At 45.3% G+C, this 15,839-nt stretch overlaps 2 protein-coding genes across 2 annotated transcripts in view; one reads left to right on the top strand and one right to left on the bottom strand.

Moving 5' to 3' along the window:
* MSS51 (MSS51 mitochondrial translational activator) overlaps window positions 1–8,714 on the top strand; it is a 33,498-nt gene extending 24,784 nt beyond the window's left edge. The window contains exons 6-7 of the mRNA XM_034420485.3: window positions 6,537–6,630; window positions 8,280–8,714. Coding sequence (XP_034276376.2) covers window positions 6,537–6,630; window positions 8,280–8,532 — 347 coding nt within the window. The 3' untranslated portion in view covers window positions 8,533–8,714. The remainder of the gene's footprint in view (window positions 1–6,536; window positions 6,631–8,279) is intronic.
* Window positions 8,715–11,438: 2,724 nt separating this feature from the next.
* The window catches only part of LOC117667261 (cytoplasmic phosphatidylinositol transfer protein 1-like), a 79,179-nt gene continuing 74,778 nt past the window's right edge, over window positions 11,439–15,839 (bottom strand). Inside the window, exon 9 of the mRNA XM_087878482.1 lies at window positions 11,439–15,123. Coding sequence (XP_087734608.1) covers window positions 14,858–15,123 — 266 coding nt within the window. The 3' untranslated portion in view covers window positions 11,439–14,857. The remainder of the gene's footprint in view (window positions 15,124–15,839) is intronic.

Raw genomic sequence — 15,839 nt, 5'->3', positions numbered from 1 at the left:
TAACCAGGGGGTGCTATTCAGCAGGTTCTGACAGGTTCTGGAGAATCAGTAGCGGAAATTTTGAGTAGAACTGGCAAATACTACCTCTGGCTGGCCCCAGAGTGGGGTGGGAATGGAGATTTTACAGTATCCTTCCCCTGCCAAGGCCACCAAACCACACCACGCTCACCAAGCCAGGCCCACAGAACAAAATTTGAATTCCACCCACTGATTCTAACCACGGTGCCACCACGGCTCTTGTATCGAATATTTCAGCGGAATATCTGGCGGACCTCAACTCAACCTGAAGGGAGAAATTTCCCCTCCCCTCCCCCTGGCTTATTGGAAGCCGAGCTGTTTGCCTGCCAGCTGTTTGCTGTCCATCAGCATGGTCGGATTAAGGCCCAAAGGGTCAGGATTAAGAGGGATGCTATAAATCGTTTTACACATGGATGAGGCTAATCAGCTTGCTAACAGAGTAGTCACTAACTACTGAAGCCAGAGGCAGCTGCAAGGTAGTATCAAGCACTTGACGCTCAGGTGGAACTCTGTTGTCTCAAGTAAGGGGGATAGCCCTTTTCATACAAATATTCAATTTTTTTTTAATCAGTATAAAGCTGGAAGGGACCTTGGAGACCTTCTAGTCCAGCCCTCTGCTCAAGCAGGAGATCCTATACCATTTCAGACAAATGGCTGTCCAGCCTCTTCTTAAAAGCCTCCAGTGATGGAGCACCCATAGCTTGTGATGGCAAGCTGTTCTACAGTCCACACTGTTCCCCTTAGTTCTAGGTTGCTTGTCTCCTTGTTTAGTTTCCATCCATTGTTTCTTGACCTTGTCTTGTTCCTAGTTGCTTCCTAGCTCTTCAGCCAGACTCCATTCCATGAAGGGTGCTTGGCTGGTTGGTTGGGGATCAGGGGTGAAATGCTCCCGGTTCGGACTGAATCGTCCGATCCGGTAGTGATGGAGGCGGATGGTTCGGAGAACCGGTAGCAAAAATCCCTGCCCCCCCAATGCCCAGATGAGCTGCACGATCATCAGAGGCTTTTTAAAATTATTTTTAAAAGCATTTTTTTCTACAACCTCTTCGGCTGAAAAAATGCTTTTAAAAGTAAAAAAAAAAAGCCTCTGATGATCGCGCAGCTCAGCTGGGATCGTCAGAGGCTTTTAAAAGCATTTTGAGATTGTAGGAAAAAATGCTTTTAAAAGCCTCTGACGATCCCAGCTGAGTTGCCTGATCGTCAGAGGCTTTTTTTCTTTTAAAAGCCTCTGCTGATCAGGCAACTAAGCTGGGATCGTCAGAGGCTTTTAAAAACATTTTTTTACAACCGAGGTTGTAGAAAAAATGGTTTTAAAAGTAAAAAAAGAAAAAAAGTTGGCCATGCCCACCCAGTCACATTAATCCCCCCCATCAAACCACACCCACAGAACTGGTGGTAAGAAATTTTAGAAATTTCACCATTGGTGGGGATGCTGTTACAACTGTTAGTTGCAGAGCTGCTTTTTCAACCTTAGTGCTCTGTAAAGTAGGGATATCTCATCCGTTGTAGGCATCAGGTAGAATTGCCCAAGGATGTCTGATAGAAACCATTATGATGCTCAGGTGCAACCACTGCTTAGGTGATGATATCACAATGCGCATGACATCACTTCTCCTTACAGATGTCCATAGTCAAAGTCCAGACATCTGCAAAGGATTAGATGAGGGGAAGCTGGTCTCCGCAGCTTGACCCACCTTGCATTACCAATGTGTTGAGTTACAACTCTTGACATCCTCAGGTACAATGGCTATGCTAATTGAGGATAATCATAATTGCCCAGAATCCTGATAGGCAACTATATGAATGAAGGATTGGGTGGAGAGTAGGTGGGCACATCTAGAGATAGGATTCTTATTCTAATCCCTGCCCACCCATTAGGAGCAAAGAAATGGGACAGCTGGCTGGTTATAAGATTGGAAAAGGATGATAGAATTAGAATAACAGAGTTGGAAGGGACCTTGGAGGTCTTCTAGTCCAACCCCCTGCTCAAGCAGGAGACCCTGGCCTGTACCATTTCAGACAAATGGCTGCACAGTCTCTTCTTAAAAACATCCAACGATGGAGTGCCCATAATTTCTGGAGGGAAGCTGTTCCACTGGTTAATTGTCCTCATTGGTAGGAAGTTTCTCCTTAATTCCAGGTTGCTTCTCTCTTTGGTTAGTTTCCATCCATGGCTTCTTGTCTTGCCTTCTGGTGCTTTGGAAAATAAGTTGACCCCCTCCCCTCTTCTTTATGGCAGCCCCTCAAATATTGAAAGACTAGATGGTGTGACAAAGATGGCTTTATGGGAACACCACACCTCTACAGAACAGAAGCAGGGGAGATGATGATATGTATTTAACTGATGCTGGAACTTGGGGACCTTCATGCTTTGTAGCAGGGGTCTCCAAACTTGGCAACTTTAAGACTTGTGGACTTCAACTCCCAGAATTCCTCAGTTTGGAGACCCCTGCCTTGTAGAGTTGTGTTGTGCCTGTGTGACCCAGGAGGCTTTGGTAGGGTTCACAATGAGTGTGAAGGAAAGTTCCATTTCCATACTTCAGTGGTTCAAAAACATGAATTTGAACCCAGGGATCCAAGTCAGGCTATATATATATAAAGTCAGGAAAACGGATCAGGAATGACTCTCCCCTTTCAAGAAATTCTCTTTCGAAGGGTTGGTTTCTCAGGGACGATGGTGACTCATTCTTTGAGCCTCTCCTTGCTCCATCCGCCCATCGAGAACACCATAAATCATTGCTAAGAGACCCTTTCCCAACCCTTGAAAGACAACCTGTGCAATTTCAGTTCTTTAGTCATTCTGCAGAGTGTCTCGTCTCTCTCTTAAATTCTCTGGCACAGCAAAGTGGTTTCTTTCCAGGAACAAGGTGTACTTTTGATCGTCTCTTTCTGTAACATTCCATTGCCGTGAAGCCCTCCAGGCAACAGGAGGCCTTTCTAAATATACAACTGCCGCGTTGCATCCCTCAAACTTCCAGAATGCCAGAGAAGCTTTAGGAAACTGGGCCCAGGTTTCCTATTGTTTGCCTAGCCTAGCGGTGTCTAAACCCAGAGATCAGAACCAGGGGTGAAATGCTACCGGTTTGGGCGAACTGGTAGTTAAAAATAGCTACCGGTTCGCACGAACTGGTAATTTAAAAAAGCTACCGGTTCGGGCGAACTGGTAGTTTAAAAAAGCTACCGGTTCCTCTGAACCGGTATTTCCGATGATCAGCTGTGCCACGTGGTTTAGCTTTGCTAGAAAGCAGGAAATCCCCCCCTTGCTGTTCTACTTATCCAAGCCTCCTTTTGGTGTGCGGTGTGCATGCGCGGCCAACGAACCGGTAGCAAACCGGTTCAGATTTCACCACTGATCAGAACTCAACCACTGATCCCGTTACGCACTTATAATGTGCAAGGGTGTTCCAACAGCTGTACAAACAACTAGATTCTTTCTATTCTCATGTGTGTTCCAGACATTGTCGCCTTCGGAGCCAAGCTCAGATTTAAATGCTCAAAGGACAGAAACCTCCCGCCACCCTTTCAAAGTCAGCAAGGAAGCGATTCCAGCCTTGTGTTCCATCATATTTTACGAGGCTGGCCTTTTCCTCTGGCAAAAGGGAGAAAAATCTTTTCCTAGCATGTCACCAGGCTGAATTTCAGAGGAGGGCATCTACGGAGAATCCAGTTCAATGTTCATCTATGCCTTTGTCTCAAGTTCAGACTCTCAAAGAACCAAAAGTTCATAGAAGAGCAATTAAGATGATCAAAGGCCTGGAGACGAAAACATATGAAGAACGGCTGCAGCAGTGGTGGGTTTCTATTGGTTCGCCCGTGTAGCGGCGGCGGTGGGAGGCTCCGCCCACCCACCCAGATGTCATCACGGGCACTCTGCGCATTGCGCAGAAGGTTCTGCGCATGTGCAGAAGCGCAACATACGCTCACAATTCCGAACGGGTAGCGAAGGTAAGTAAAAACCACTACTGGGCTGCAGGAACTGGGTATGTCTTGTTTAATGAAAAGAAGGACTAGGAGAGACATGATAGCAGTCTTCCAATATCTCAGGGGCTGCCCCACAGAAGAGGGAGTCAAGCTATTCTCCAAAGCACCTGAAGGTAGGACAAGAAGCAACGGGTGGAAACTCATCAAGGAGAAAAGCAACCTAGAACTAAGGAGAAGCTTCCTAACAGTGAGGACAATTAACCAGTGGAACAGCTGGCCTCCAGAAGTTGTGGGTGCTCCATCACTGGAGGTTTTTAAGAAGAGTCTAGACAGTCACTTATCTGAAATACAATATTCCTCAATTATGGCAACCTTAAAAGGAATAGACTCCAGCTCCCAGAATTCCCCTACCAGCATGCGTCCAGACTGGCTGGGGAATTCTGGGAGCTGAAGTCCAAATTGGCTGGAGAATAATTCTGAGAGTTCAACTCCACCCATCTTAAAGTTGCCAAGTTTGAAAAACACTGGTCTATTTGAACATTTTCGACAGACCAATTCCGCACAGACAATGGGTATCTTAGGAAGAACCATTTTCCTAAAATACGTATTAGTATTTTAGACGAAAGGCAGACATTTTCTGCATCAATTTAAGGGGATTAGTCTACTGGGTATATTTCTCTTCTGATCAAGCCAGCCTGGGATAGTTCGGCTGCTTGACACACTGAGGAAATATGTTGCCTTTATAAGCGTGCCAAGACCTTGTTCTCGCCATGCCACAGAATGTGGTTGCAGGGGATGGGAAGGCAAAGCTGAGCTGATAGAAAGGATAACCTGGTCTCCCCCTGAGGTGTGGAAGTAGAGAAGGAGAGCTTGTCATGCCTTAATTGGACGAGGAAAAGGGAAGAGGTTTTTATAAACATTGTATAAGCTGCACTGGGAGGATATTTGGAAGCATTGAAAAAGAAATCCTGAATTTCTTGAGTTGTAGAAGAGTAAGTAAGGAGTAGGTATGTAAAAGAGTAAGGATAAAAATAAAGTAGCAGTAAGGGTAAGGAAGCAAGGAAAAGAGTAAGGAAGGAGTAGGGTTCGTAAAAAGTAAGGTAAGAGAAAATGTAAATAAAAATAAGGACGTAAGCAAGTAAAAGAGTAAGGATAAGAATGAGAGTAAAAGAATAAGAATAAGCAAGGAGTAAGTGTAGAAAGCTAGCACCCACCCCTCTCCTAGAAGGATGAAATATTTTAGGAAAGGCAGAATATTATACTGTATTTCCCTGGATGAGAAATGGAGAAACATGGCTTTTTTAAGAGGCAGGAAGCAGACTCACTCTTAATAGCCCATAGCAGATGTCAGCACTTAAGAGATAAAGAGATAGATAGCTCTATTCATAAGCAAATTCCCTGCAACAAGGTCTGAACAAAGGTAGAGTTAGCCCCCTCAGCCACAATAGGAATTGCTCAACAAGCCCCTTCTTTGCATCAGCCCAAACTTCAACCAAATGTAGCTCAGACAAACTCCCAGGATTTGTACATCGCACCATGGGAGACAGACAACAGCCAATAGAATACATGTTCTTGCACTGGAACAGGAAGCTCAAGTGCAAAGCCCAGGAGAAGGTATAAATACCCCTCACTCTCAACTCCATATGGTGAGCTGCACCAGAACTACAAACACGTGCTTCTGTTCATCAATAAATGGACCGTCTTTCCAATCAGCCTCCAGCGTCCATTTTGTCTACAGTGCCTTTCTCCCACCTTGGAACTGGAACTGGCTATTTCTTCAAACCAGTGGTGGGTTTCAAAATTTTTGAAAAATTGGAAAAAAAATTTTTTTTACTACCAGTTCTGTGGGTGTGACTTGGTGGGTGTGGCTTGGTGGGCATGGTCAGAACCTGCTGAAACCCACCTCTGCTTCCAACATAAGTAAGTAAAAGAGTGAGGACAACTTTGGTGGAGATAGATGATAGCCATTATCATATCGAACAGAGAATAAGTACACAAATCCAGAAACCATAAGCAGAAACGTTTCCTGACCTGGCATCCTTTAGGGATGTAGGAACTCAGTCCCCATAATTCTGAGCCAGCCTAGCTCATCATCATCATTAAGATGATGGACATCAAGATCAAGGGAGGTACTAATACCACTCTACAAAGCCTTAGTAAGACCACACCTAGAATACTGCATCCGGTTTTGGTTACCACACTATAAAAAAGACGTTGAGACTCTAGAAAGAGTGCAGAGAAGAGCAACCAAGATGATTAGGGGACTGGAGGCTAAAACATACAATGAACGGTTACAGGAATTGGGTATGTCTAGTTTAAAGAACAGAAGGACCAGGGGAGACATGATAGCAGTCTTCCAATATTTGAGGGGCTGCCACAGAGAGGAAGTGGAACAGAAGTTGCCTTCAGAAGTTGTGGGAGCATCATCACTGGAGACTTTCAAGAACAGACTGGAATTCCATCTGTCGGAAACTGTGTAGGGTCTCCTGCTTGGGCAGGGGGGCTGACTAGATGACCTACAACTCTGTTAATCTAAGATCCATCCAGAGAATGGCTTTACAGAAGAAGCCCATGCTTTGTCTCCTCTTATTTTTCAGGGTTCCATGCCTGTCCTGATCTAATGGCAAGTTGGCTTCCCACGTTGCTGCTTCTGCGAGATTACAAGATCCCTTCTTTGTTCACTATGTACAGGTAAAGCTCTCCTTCCAGATCGTGATTGGTGGTGAGCTGCACCACGATTTAACCGGAAGAAACTCAGACCATGATCCATCGTAGGAGAAATGCGGAACAGCTTCCTGCATTGCTTAAGCCGCAGCTGCAGAATCCATGAGCTTCTGAAGCCAGAGGTTAGAAGAGTGTAGGGTTCATGTAAGAAAAGTGTGTCCAATCTTGTCAACTTTAAGACTTGTGGACTTCCAACTCCCAGAAATCTCCATCCCAGTTGGAATTCCTGGCATTGAAGTCCACAGGCTGGACATTCCTGAGATGTCTTCCCAGACTGCCATGGAATCTGTGGGGCATAGGGTCTTGGTCTTCATCTGCTCCCTGGTTGTGGTTGTTTGGTCCCACCAGAGGTTCATCCTGGACCTTCCTGCCTGATAATGATGTTCTGGGTTGCAGGATTGTGGACAGAGGGACAACAATGACTGTAGAGCAGGGGTGTCAAACTCGATTTCATTGAGGGGCACATCAGCGTTGTGTTTGACCTTAGGGGGCCAGGGTGGACATGGCCAGCTCGACATCACTTATGTCAGGGTCACCTATGGTGGCCCGAGCGCTCTGCCAGTGAAAACAGGCTCCCGACTTCCGTTTTTGGCTGTGATGGCTTCCTGCAACCCTCTGCCAGTGAAAACAGAGCTTGGGAGGGCCGCCTGCAGCCCGTGGGCACCGTGGGATGGTCCTGCACTGTTTCCAGAGCGTCCCTGTGGGCCAGATCAGGGGTGGGTTCCTGGAGGTTCGGCAGGGTTCAGGCGATCCTCTAGCCAAGGATCACCGGGTTCAGCAAACCCCCAAATGCGATCCCTGGCTGGCCATGCCCACCCCTCCCCTCCCCCCCAGGAGTCTCCACGCGGTCCGTTCATTATTCCAGGTAAGTGCAGGGGCCACATGGAGGGTCTGGGAGGTCAAAAAACGGGCCTACCGGAGATTCCGGAAGGTTGGAAACAGATCTGTTTCTGACCTCCGGAAAGCCTCCAGAGCTTGGGGGAAGCAGTGGAGGCTCAAGAAAATCCTCCAGAGCCTGGGGATGGTGAAAACGCCACCCCCTGCCATGGTGCAGGTGGCCAACTAGGTCATGCCCACCATGGCCACGCCCACCCAGCAACGGGGCAGTGAACCTATTGCTAAAGGATCTGAAGCCCACTCCTGGGCCAGATGTAAGCACCTCACAGGCTGGATGCGGCCTGCGGGCCTTGAGTTCTGACACCCCTGTTGTAGAGTAATAACTAATGAAGAAACAACCGATAGTGACCTTGGATTGTGCTATAAGGCCACACCAGAGGTGGGTTTCAACAGGTTCTGACCAGTTCTAGAGAACCGGTAGTCAAATAGTTCCGAGAACCAGTAAATACCACCTCTGACTGGCCCCGCCCCCTCTATTCTCTGCCTCCCAAGTCCCAGCTGATTGGGAGGAAATGGGGATTTTGCAGTAACCTTCCCCCGCCCATGCCCACCAAGCCACGTCCACCAAGCCATGCCACGACCACCAAGCCACACCCACAGAACTGGTAGTAAAAAAATTTGAAACCCACCACTCGGCCACACCCTAATTTCAAGTGTAACTGGAGCAATTTTTGTTTGCCAGGCCGGTAACTAATCCTTCCCTTGTTTCCTTCTTTTAGTGAACAGGAGCTGAAACAGTCCCTCAGGATCTTGATGGAGCTGGAGACCCAGATCATAAGCTGTGGGGCCAACCCCTTCGCCTCCCTCAAACCGGAGCAGGCCCATTCAAACCCTAACAAGCCACCCGTCTACGCCAACTCCCACTACCTCCTGTTCCATGGTCTAGGTGGCCCTTCAGAAGAACATGACCTAGGAGAACTTGAGGGGGAAGAGGAAGAGAGATCTCAGCAAGCTTCGAATTCTACGACCTAGCTAGCAGTGGTACTGTCATATCTCTCAAGTTTGTCATGCAACAAGCTAAGATCTCAGGAATGCAAGCATCGGGGCGATAGTGAAGGCTGCCTTTTTCTGCTTGCAGCCAAAGATCCAAGGCTATTATTAGCAGCTGTCTAGTCTAGTCCTATCAGTCTGTAGACAAAGCACGTTGACTCCCATTATCTTCTGTGCAAACGTCTCCCAATTTAGTGAATATGTAAATCAGCTAACTTGGGACCTTCCAGATGTGTTGATGCTAGGATTTCCAAAATTCCCAGCCACAGGCAATGGAGTTCTGGGAGCTGTTATATCCAACATAGTTGGAGGACTCCAGATAGTTGGAGAATCTCCAGTAATGGACACCCACAACTTCTGGAGGCAAGTTGTTCCTTTGGTTTATTGTCCTCACTGTTAGGAAATTTCACCTTAGTTCTAGGTTGGTTCTCTACTTGATCAGTTTCCATCCATTGCTTCTTGTCTTACCCTCAGGTCAGTGGTGAAATGTAAAATTTGTTACTACCGTTCTGTGGGCGTGGCTTGGTGGTGGGGGTAATGTGACTGGGTGGGCGTGGCCAACTTTTTTTTCCCTTTTAAAACCATTTTTTCTACAACCTCTTTGGCTGAAGAGGTTGTAAAAAATTGCTTTTAAAAGCCTCTGCCAATCAGGCAACTTAGTTGGGATCGTCAGAGCCTTTTAGAAACATTTTTTCTACAACCTCTTCAGCCGAAAAAATGCTTTTAAAAGTAAAAAAAAAAAAGCCTCTGATGATTGCACGGCTCAGCTGGGATCATCAGAGGCTTTTAAAAGCATTTTTTTCCTACAACCTCTTGAGCCGAAGAGGTTGTAGAAAAAAAATGCTTTTAAAAGCCTCTGACGATCCCAGCTGAATTGCCTGATCGGCAGAGGCTTTTTTTTTTTTTACTTTTAAAAGTATTTTTTCCTGTGGAAGAGGTTGTAGAAAAAATGCTTTTAAGAATTAAAAAAGAAGCCTCTGATGATTGCGCGACTCAGCTGGGGATGGGGGGGGCAGGGATGTTTACTACCGGTTCTCCAAACCACCCACCGCCATTGCTACCAGATCGGGTGATCCGGTCCGAACCGGGAGCATTTCACCCCTGCCTCAGGTGCTTTGGAGAATAGGTTGACACCTCCCCTTCTTTGTGGTAACCTCTCAAAGTCAACATTTTGGGCCAGGTGTTCTTATCAACCCCCAGAAAGGATTGAATGGCAAACCTGGGCAATGTAAAATAAAATAAAATAAAATAAAAAAGCACATCCGAAAATTGTTAATTTTGTTATTCCTGCTCAGAGTCCTCTGCTTCATGGGTGGCCGTATGAATCGACATACAAGATAATCTCATTGAAAAAGGAAACAACAAGGGAGTGGAAAAGGGGAGAGGAATAAAGAGGGGCAGGGAGGAGAGTTGGGAGGTGAGAAGAGAAGAAAAGAATGACGGGAAAAGGAGGGGTAGAAAGAAAGGGGAAAGAGGAGGAGAGAAGGTAAGAAAGGGAGGAAGAAGAGAGGAGAGGGGAAAGATGAGAGGGAGGAGAAAAGGGAAGGAGAGGAGGAATGAAGAAAGTAGAAAGAAACAGAAGAGGAGAGAGAAGGGAAGAAAAGGAAAGGTTGTATTAAAATAAAGGAAGGAGATGGTAGAAGAGCAGACCCGAACAACTAATCAGCAAATGGAAATTAAAGAATAAGATTAATGATGGAAAAAAGACTGTACATTGGAATATGTTGATAACAAATAAAAATAAAAATACTTTAGGAAAAAAAAAGATATTCTCATTTACTGGATTCCTGTCCGTCTTTGTTTGGGGACGCAATTGGCTGTGGTTTTCTCTCCAAAATGGCTGCATGTCTAAGAAAGAAATAGGCAAAATGTCAAACTAAGCATCTGACTACGTACTCCCACTTTTCGTTTTCTGTGAATGGCCTAAAGGACCCGGAGGAGGCGGGCGGCAATTTTGTAAAGTGGATGCTAAAGGTCAATGCTATGCCTGGACTCACTCCCTACTTAATGAATTAAATTTCCATTTTATTAAATCCTAATTAAAATGATCCTTAGAAGAATGCCCGGAGAGCATATTTGTGCATGCGTTGGAGCTCACGATCTCTATATTCCTTACCCCCCGCACCCACAAATTAAAAAAATAACTACATCGCTAGATGTAGTTTTTCTCAATAGCTAGCAGAGGGAGGCAAACACTTCTACAAACTCCAGAATTAATTAACTAGATTTTTAAACTAGAATTAGAATCTATTATTCAAACAGAAGATAATTCTATTCTATTCTATCCTATATTTTACATTCTATTCTATTCTATATTTTACATTCTATTCCTATTCTATTCTATTCCATTCCATTCTATATTTTACATTCTATTCTTATTCTATTCTATTCCACTCTACTCTCTATTCTGTTCTATTCTATATTTTACATTCTATTCTATTCCTATTCTATTCTATGTATATATTTACATTCTATTCCATTCCATTCCACTCCACTCCACTCCACTCCACTCCACTCCATTCCATTCCATTCCATTCCATTCCATTCCATTCCATTCCATTCCACATTCTATTCTATTCTATTCTATTCTATTCTATTCTATTCTATTCTATTCTATTCTATTCTATTCCATTCCATTCCATTCCATTCCATTCCATTCCATTCTACATTCCATTCTACATTCCATTCTACATTCTATTCTATTCTATTCTATTCTATTCTATTCTATTCTATTCTATTCTATTCTATTCTATTCTATTCTATTCTATTCTATTCTATTCTATTCTATTCTATATGAAGGGAGAGAGAGAGACCAGTCAACTGGTTGTTTGCTAATGCCACGTGCCTTCCACAGGTGTGTCAAAACAATTCAGCAATCACATGACAGCTTTCTGTCAGAAGCGGCCTTTATCACCCCAGTGGGGAAAAAAAACCCAAAAGCAAAACCAAACAGTACAATTTCCACACAAATCACAAAATATTTACAGGGTTTTCCTACTTCTCTCATTGCAAGGAGAAAATACAAGTTCATTCTTAGCCAAGTCTTACAGAGTAGAGGCTACCAGTGGTTGTTAAGAACAGTCTCTGATTCTTCTGGGTTGATATTTGGAGTTCTTCAAAACTTGGAAGTGTAGAATTTTGAAAGGATTGAACATTTACTCCCCCAAATCTGCAGGTATGGGGATTGAGATGCGTTTGATGGCATAGCACAGAGGCCTGCAACCTTAAACATTCAAAGAGCCATTTGGGCCCATTTCGCACAGAAAAGAAAACACCAGGAGTCACAAAAACCCTTCCCGTGCCTGACTATTTCTTGAGCGGCCACAAAACTAGCATATGTAGTTGGATTAAACGTTCTGTTTTCTTCTGAAACTTTCCTTTTCTTGGATTTATCCATGGTTGGCCTACCGGGGGTTGAAAAGCTCAATAAATCACGTGCCAGCGGGTGTCGCACATTGGTGGTTGTGACGCATATTTTGAGTGACAGGGAGCCACAGCAGAGGGGTGAAAGAGCCGCAGGTTGCTGACGCCTGGTGTAGCATCTACCAGAAGGTCAACAGAATAGATACCCACCAAGCCTCCAACAGATGTTACAGCAGATGCAGGCTCTGTATCTATTCCAACTTTGCTTTCTTCCGGGATGGACAGTGGAATCCAGAAACGTACATGAGAACTTCAGACACCAAGTTCTTGCTTCTCAGTTGTGGATTAATCAATTGTGTCAACTTTTGTCTGAATGTTTTATTGTCCTGTTTGCCTCTAGAATCCTTCCCTATTTTTGTGGACTGAAGATACAACTTCTCAGCTTGCTTACAGGGGAGGGAAGAGAAGAGGAAGAAAATGCAAACCCACCAACATAAACATAGAATCAATGCTTAAGCAGAAGAAAAAGGAGGCAGGATTATCCCTGCACAACAGTGCAAATACAAATTGTGCTTGTACAAAGACTAGAAAGGCCAATGGTCCATGGAATTGGGGACAGCAGAGGCCCCATTCCCAGTAAGGGCAGTTAGCGATGGTGGGAAAGTGGGCTGCAAGGCATTATGCTTTGGTCCTACGGATGGACCTCCAGAAGGTACCTTTGCTGTGAAGAGATCCCGAGCCATAGAGAAAAGAGGCCATCAGTTGCCATGGGAATATAAACCTGATGATTCAAATTGCCGAAGACTCAAGAGGATGCTTTTATAGGCCTGTATGGTGTTGGAGAAGTCTCCAAGAGACCCGAGAGAATCCCACAAATTTAAGACACCTTAGTTGAAGATCTGGCTGTTGGGATTCTCATCCACCTGAGAAGTGCTAGTTAGCAAGGAACGACTTGAGTTCAGGCTGCAGAACGATCGGGAGGAATCCTTCCTGCATCGTTTTGGGACTAGACCCAAACGTTTCATGTCCAGTTGCATTTTTCTGCCATCTATGGAAGTTCTTCAGATTGGTTTTTCTGGATTCTCTCTGGAGGTGCTAGGCCACGAATGAAAAGAGGCACTTCCCAGGTCTTCTCAAATACCTACCAAGACCCAACTTCCAAAGCAAGGGACAGGATGGCACCTGCAGACGTCTGGGCTTTCAACTCCCATCAACTTCAGCCAATGTCAACCAATTGTTCGTTGTCGTCCAAAATATCTGGAGAACCTCGCTCGCCTATTCCTGTTCTGAAATAACCCAGCGATATGGATAATATCGCTTTGCAATCTCTGCTCGCCCAAGAACCAGAAATATGTCATTATGCAACCCAGATTGGTGAATGGGTTCTAGATCATCATCATCATCATTCTAGCTATTGTCTGCAGGATGAAGGCCTCTTCTGCACGTTTCCAACCAACATGGTCTTGAGTTATTCTTTGCCGGCTGAGCCTGCAATACTTACTTGGGTTTCAGATGTTTGATTGGCAAATTCTTGACTTGTGACTGTTATTGTCAAATAGCAATAGCGCTTAGACTTATAGCACTTAGAGCCCTCTCTAAGCAGTTTTACAGAGTCAGATTATTGCCACCAACAATCTGGGTTCTCATTTTACCAACCTCAGAAGGATGGAAGGCTGAGTCAAACCTCGTGTCGGTCAGGATTGAACTCCTGGTAGTGGGCAGAGTCAGCCTGCAATTCTGCAGTCTTACCACTGCACCACCATGACTCTTAATGGTAACATGCAGCTGACCAGCATGCAAAAGGAACGAAACTAAGTTTTTGACTGCTTGAAACAGCAGGAAAGCATTTAGCCAAGTGGCTTAACTGTGTACAATTAGCAAAGAAAGGCGAACATGCCTTTTCCCTTGGCTTTGCTTTAAATTGGGGTGGGGGGAGGAGGCAAATCAAAGGTAAATTGTTGGGGCCCACAAAAACAGCCAACCTGAAGAAGTGATGGTTGGGGCTGCCCATCTTCCTTTGATGTCCTCTTTCTCTTTGACAATTTCCTCTTGTCTGGCAAACAGTAAAAGGTAAAAGTTCCCCTCAGACATATATGCTAGTCGTTCCTGACTCTAGGGGATGGTGCTCATCTCCGTTTCAAAGCTGAAGAGCCAGCGCTGTCCGAAGATGTCTCCGTGGTCATGTGGCCAGCATGACTCAACGCCAAAGGCGCACGGAACGCTGTCACCTTCCCTATTTTTCTACTTGCATTTTTTACCTGCTTTCGAACTGCTAGGTTGGCAGAAGCTGGGACAAGGAATGGGAGCTCACCCAGTTACGCGGTGCTAGGGATTCGAACCGCTGAACTGCCGGCCTTTCGATTGACAAGCTCAGCATCTGAGCCACCGGGTCCCTGTCAAAGGAGGCTAGAAAATGCAATTTAATGAGGTTACAGATCTATTTCTAGGATGGATTTTTTGGGGCACGGAATTTATGTTGACCAGGTCTCCATCTGCAACAGAGCCATGCCCAATGCTTTTCCCACACACACACTGAAGGGGGGGAGACCCCAATTTATGTTGATTGAGCCATGTAGACTAGAAGACCAAGCAATGGTCCAATGGTATTGCCCGCCCCCCCCCCCCCAAAAAAAACCCTTTTGACCCAAGGCAGCAAAGACATGGCCAGGAATGTGATGTTGAAGGACCTGGGAACAGATCAGAAGGCTTAGAGATGCTTCCAAAATTTGGGGGAACCTCCCAAGTTCTCCCAAGGCACCCATACAATTTAACAATGGCTTCCATCAACTGGAGTTCTCTCTCTTGCCAGACACGAGGCCAAGCCTGGAATTAAAGAGCAATTTAGGGAAAAAAAACAAAGACATCAAGGACACCGGATCCTCTTCTGTGGAAATGAATTCAGGAGTTCCTCTGCAAGGTTGGGAAGAGGGACTCGAGATAGTTGTTACTCCAGGTTGGAACGTTCCCGCAGTACTGGCAGCGAGAGCATTTCTGGGGCGGATTTTTTCCGCTGGCGGTCCTTGGGCACATGGAGGAAATCAGGGGCTTCTCCGCTGAGCGGTGTGGAGGGGGCACTGGAGGGGGCGCTCTGAGTGCTGTGGGGCAGGTGGACTTCGCTGATGGAGATGGTGGGTGTCATGACACCCACAATGTCATTGGTGGCCTGCTGGGTCTCCTTCTCGTATAAGCGGACTTCATCCATGGTCATGCCTGTGAGGAGGGAGCACAGAAGAGGAAACAGTGTAAGGACAGATGTACCACTGGAGGCCTAGAAAAGATGACCCAGCTAGGATCAGCTCCGAAATTGGAGGAGAAACAAAATGGCCCCCGCTCTACCCTCTTCCATGTATACGTATACATCCAAAATAGATTGTGTTGTTTCTCCATGTCATTTAACATAGATGGGTATATACATAATTTTGTATTTATTTATTTATTTTGTCATGTTCACATAGTGCATATTGGAGGTGGTATTCTATTCTATTCTATTCTATTCTATTCTATTCTATTCTAGTCTAGTCTAGTCTAGTCTAGTCTAGTCTAGTCTAGTCTAGTCTAGTCTAGTCTAGTCTAGTCTATTCCTATTCAAGACAGACACAAAGTTCAGAGGATAATTAGAACTGCAGAAAAAACAATGGCTACCAACCTGCCTTCCATTGAGGACCTGTATATTGCATGAGTCAAAAAGAGGACTGTGAAAGTATCTACAGACCCCTCGCATCCTGGACATAAACTGTTTCAACTCCTACCCTCAAAACGACGCTAGAGAGCACTGCACACCAGAACAACTAGACACAAGAGCAGTTTTTTCCTGAATGCTATCACTCTGCTAAACAAATAATTCCCTTAACACTGCCAAACTATTCACTAAGGCTGCACTACTATTAGTTTTCTCATCGTTCCTATCACCCATCTCCTCCCACTTA

This window comes from Pantherophis guttatus, chromosome 14 (assembly GCF_059756535.1).
Source record: "Pantherophis guttatus breed Tessera chromosome 14, ASM5975653v1, whole genome shotgun sequence".
NCBI classification, from domain to species: domain Eukaryota; kingdom Metazoa; phylum Chordata; class Lepidosauria; order Squamata; family Colubridae; genus Pantherophis; species Pantherophis guttatus.
This window is presented reverse-complemented; position numbering and strand designations above follow the sequence as displayed.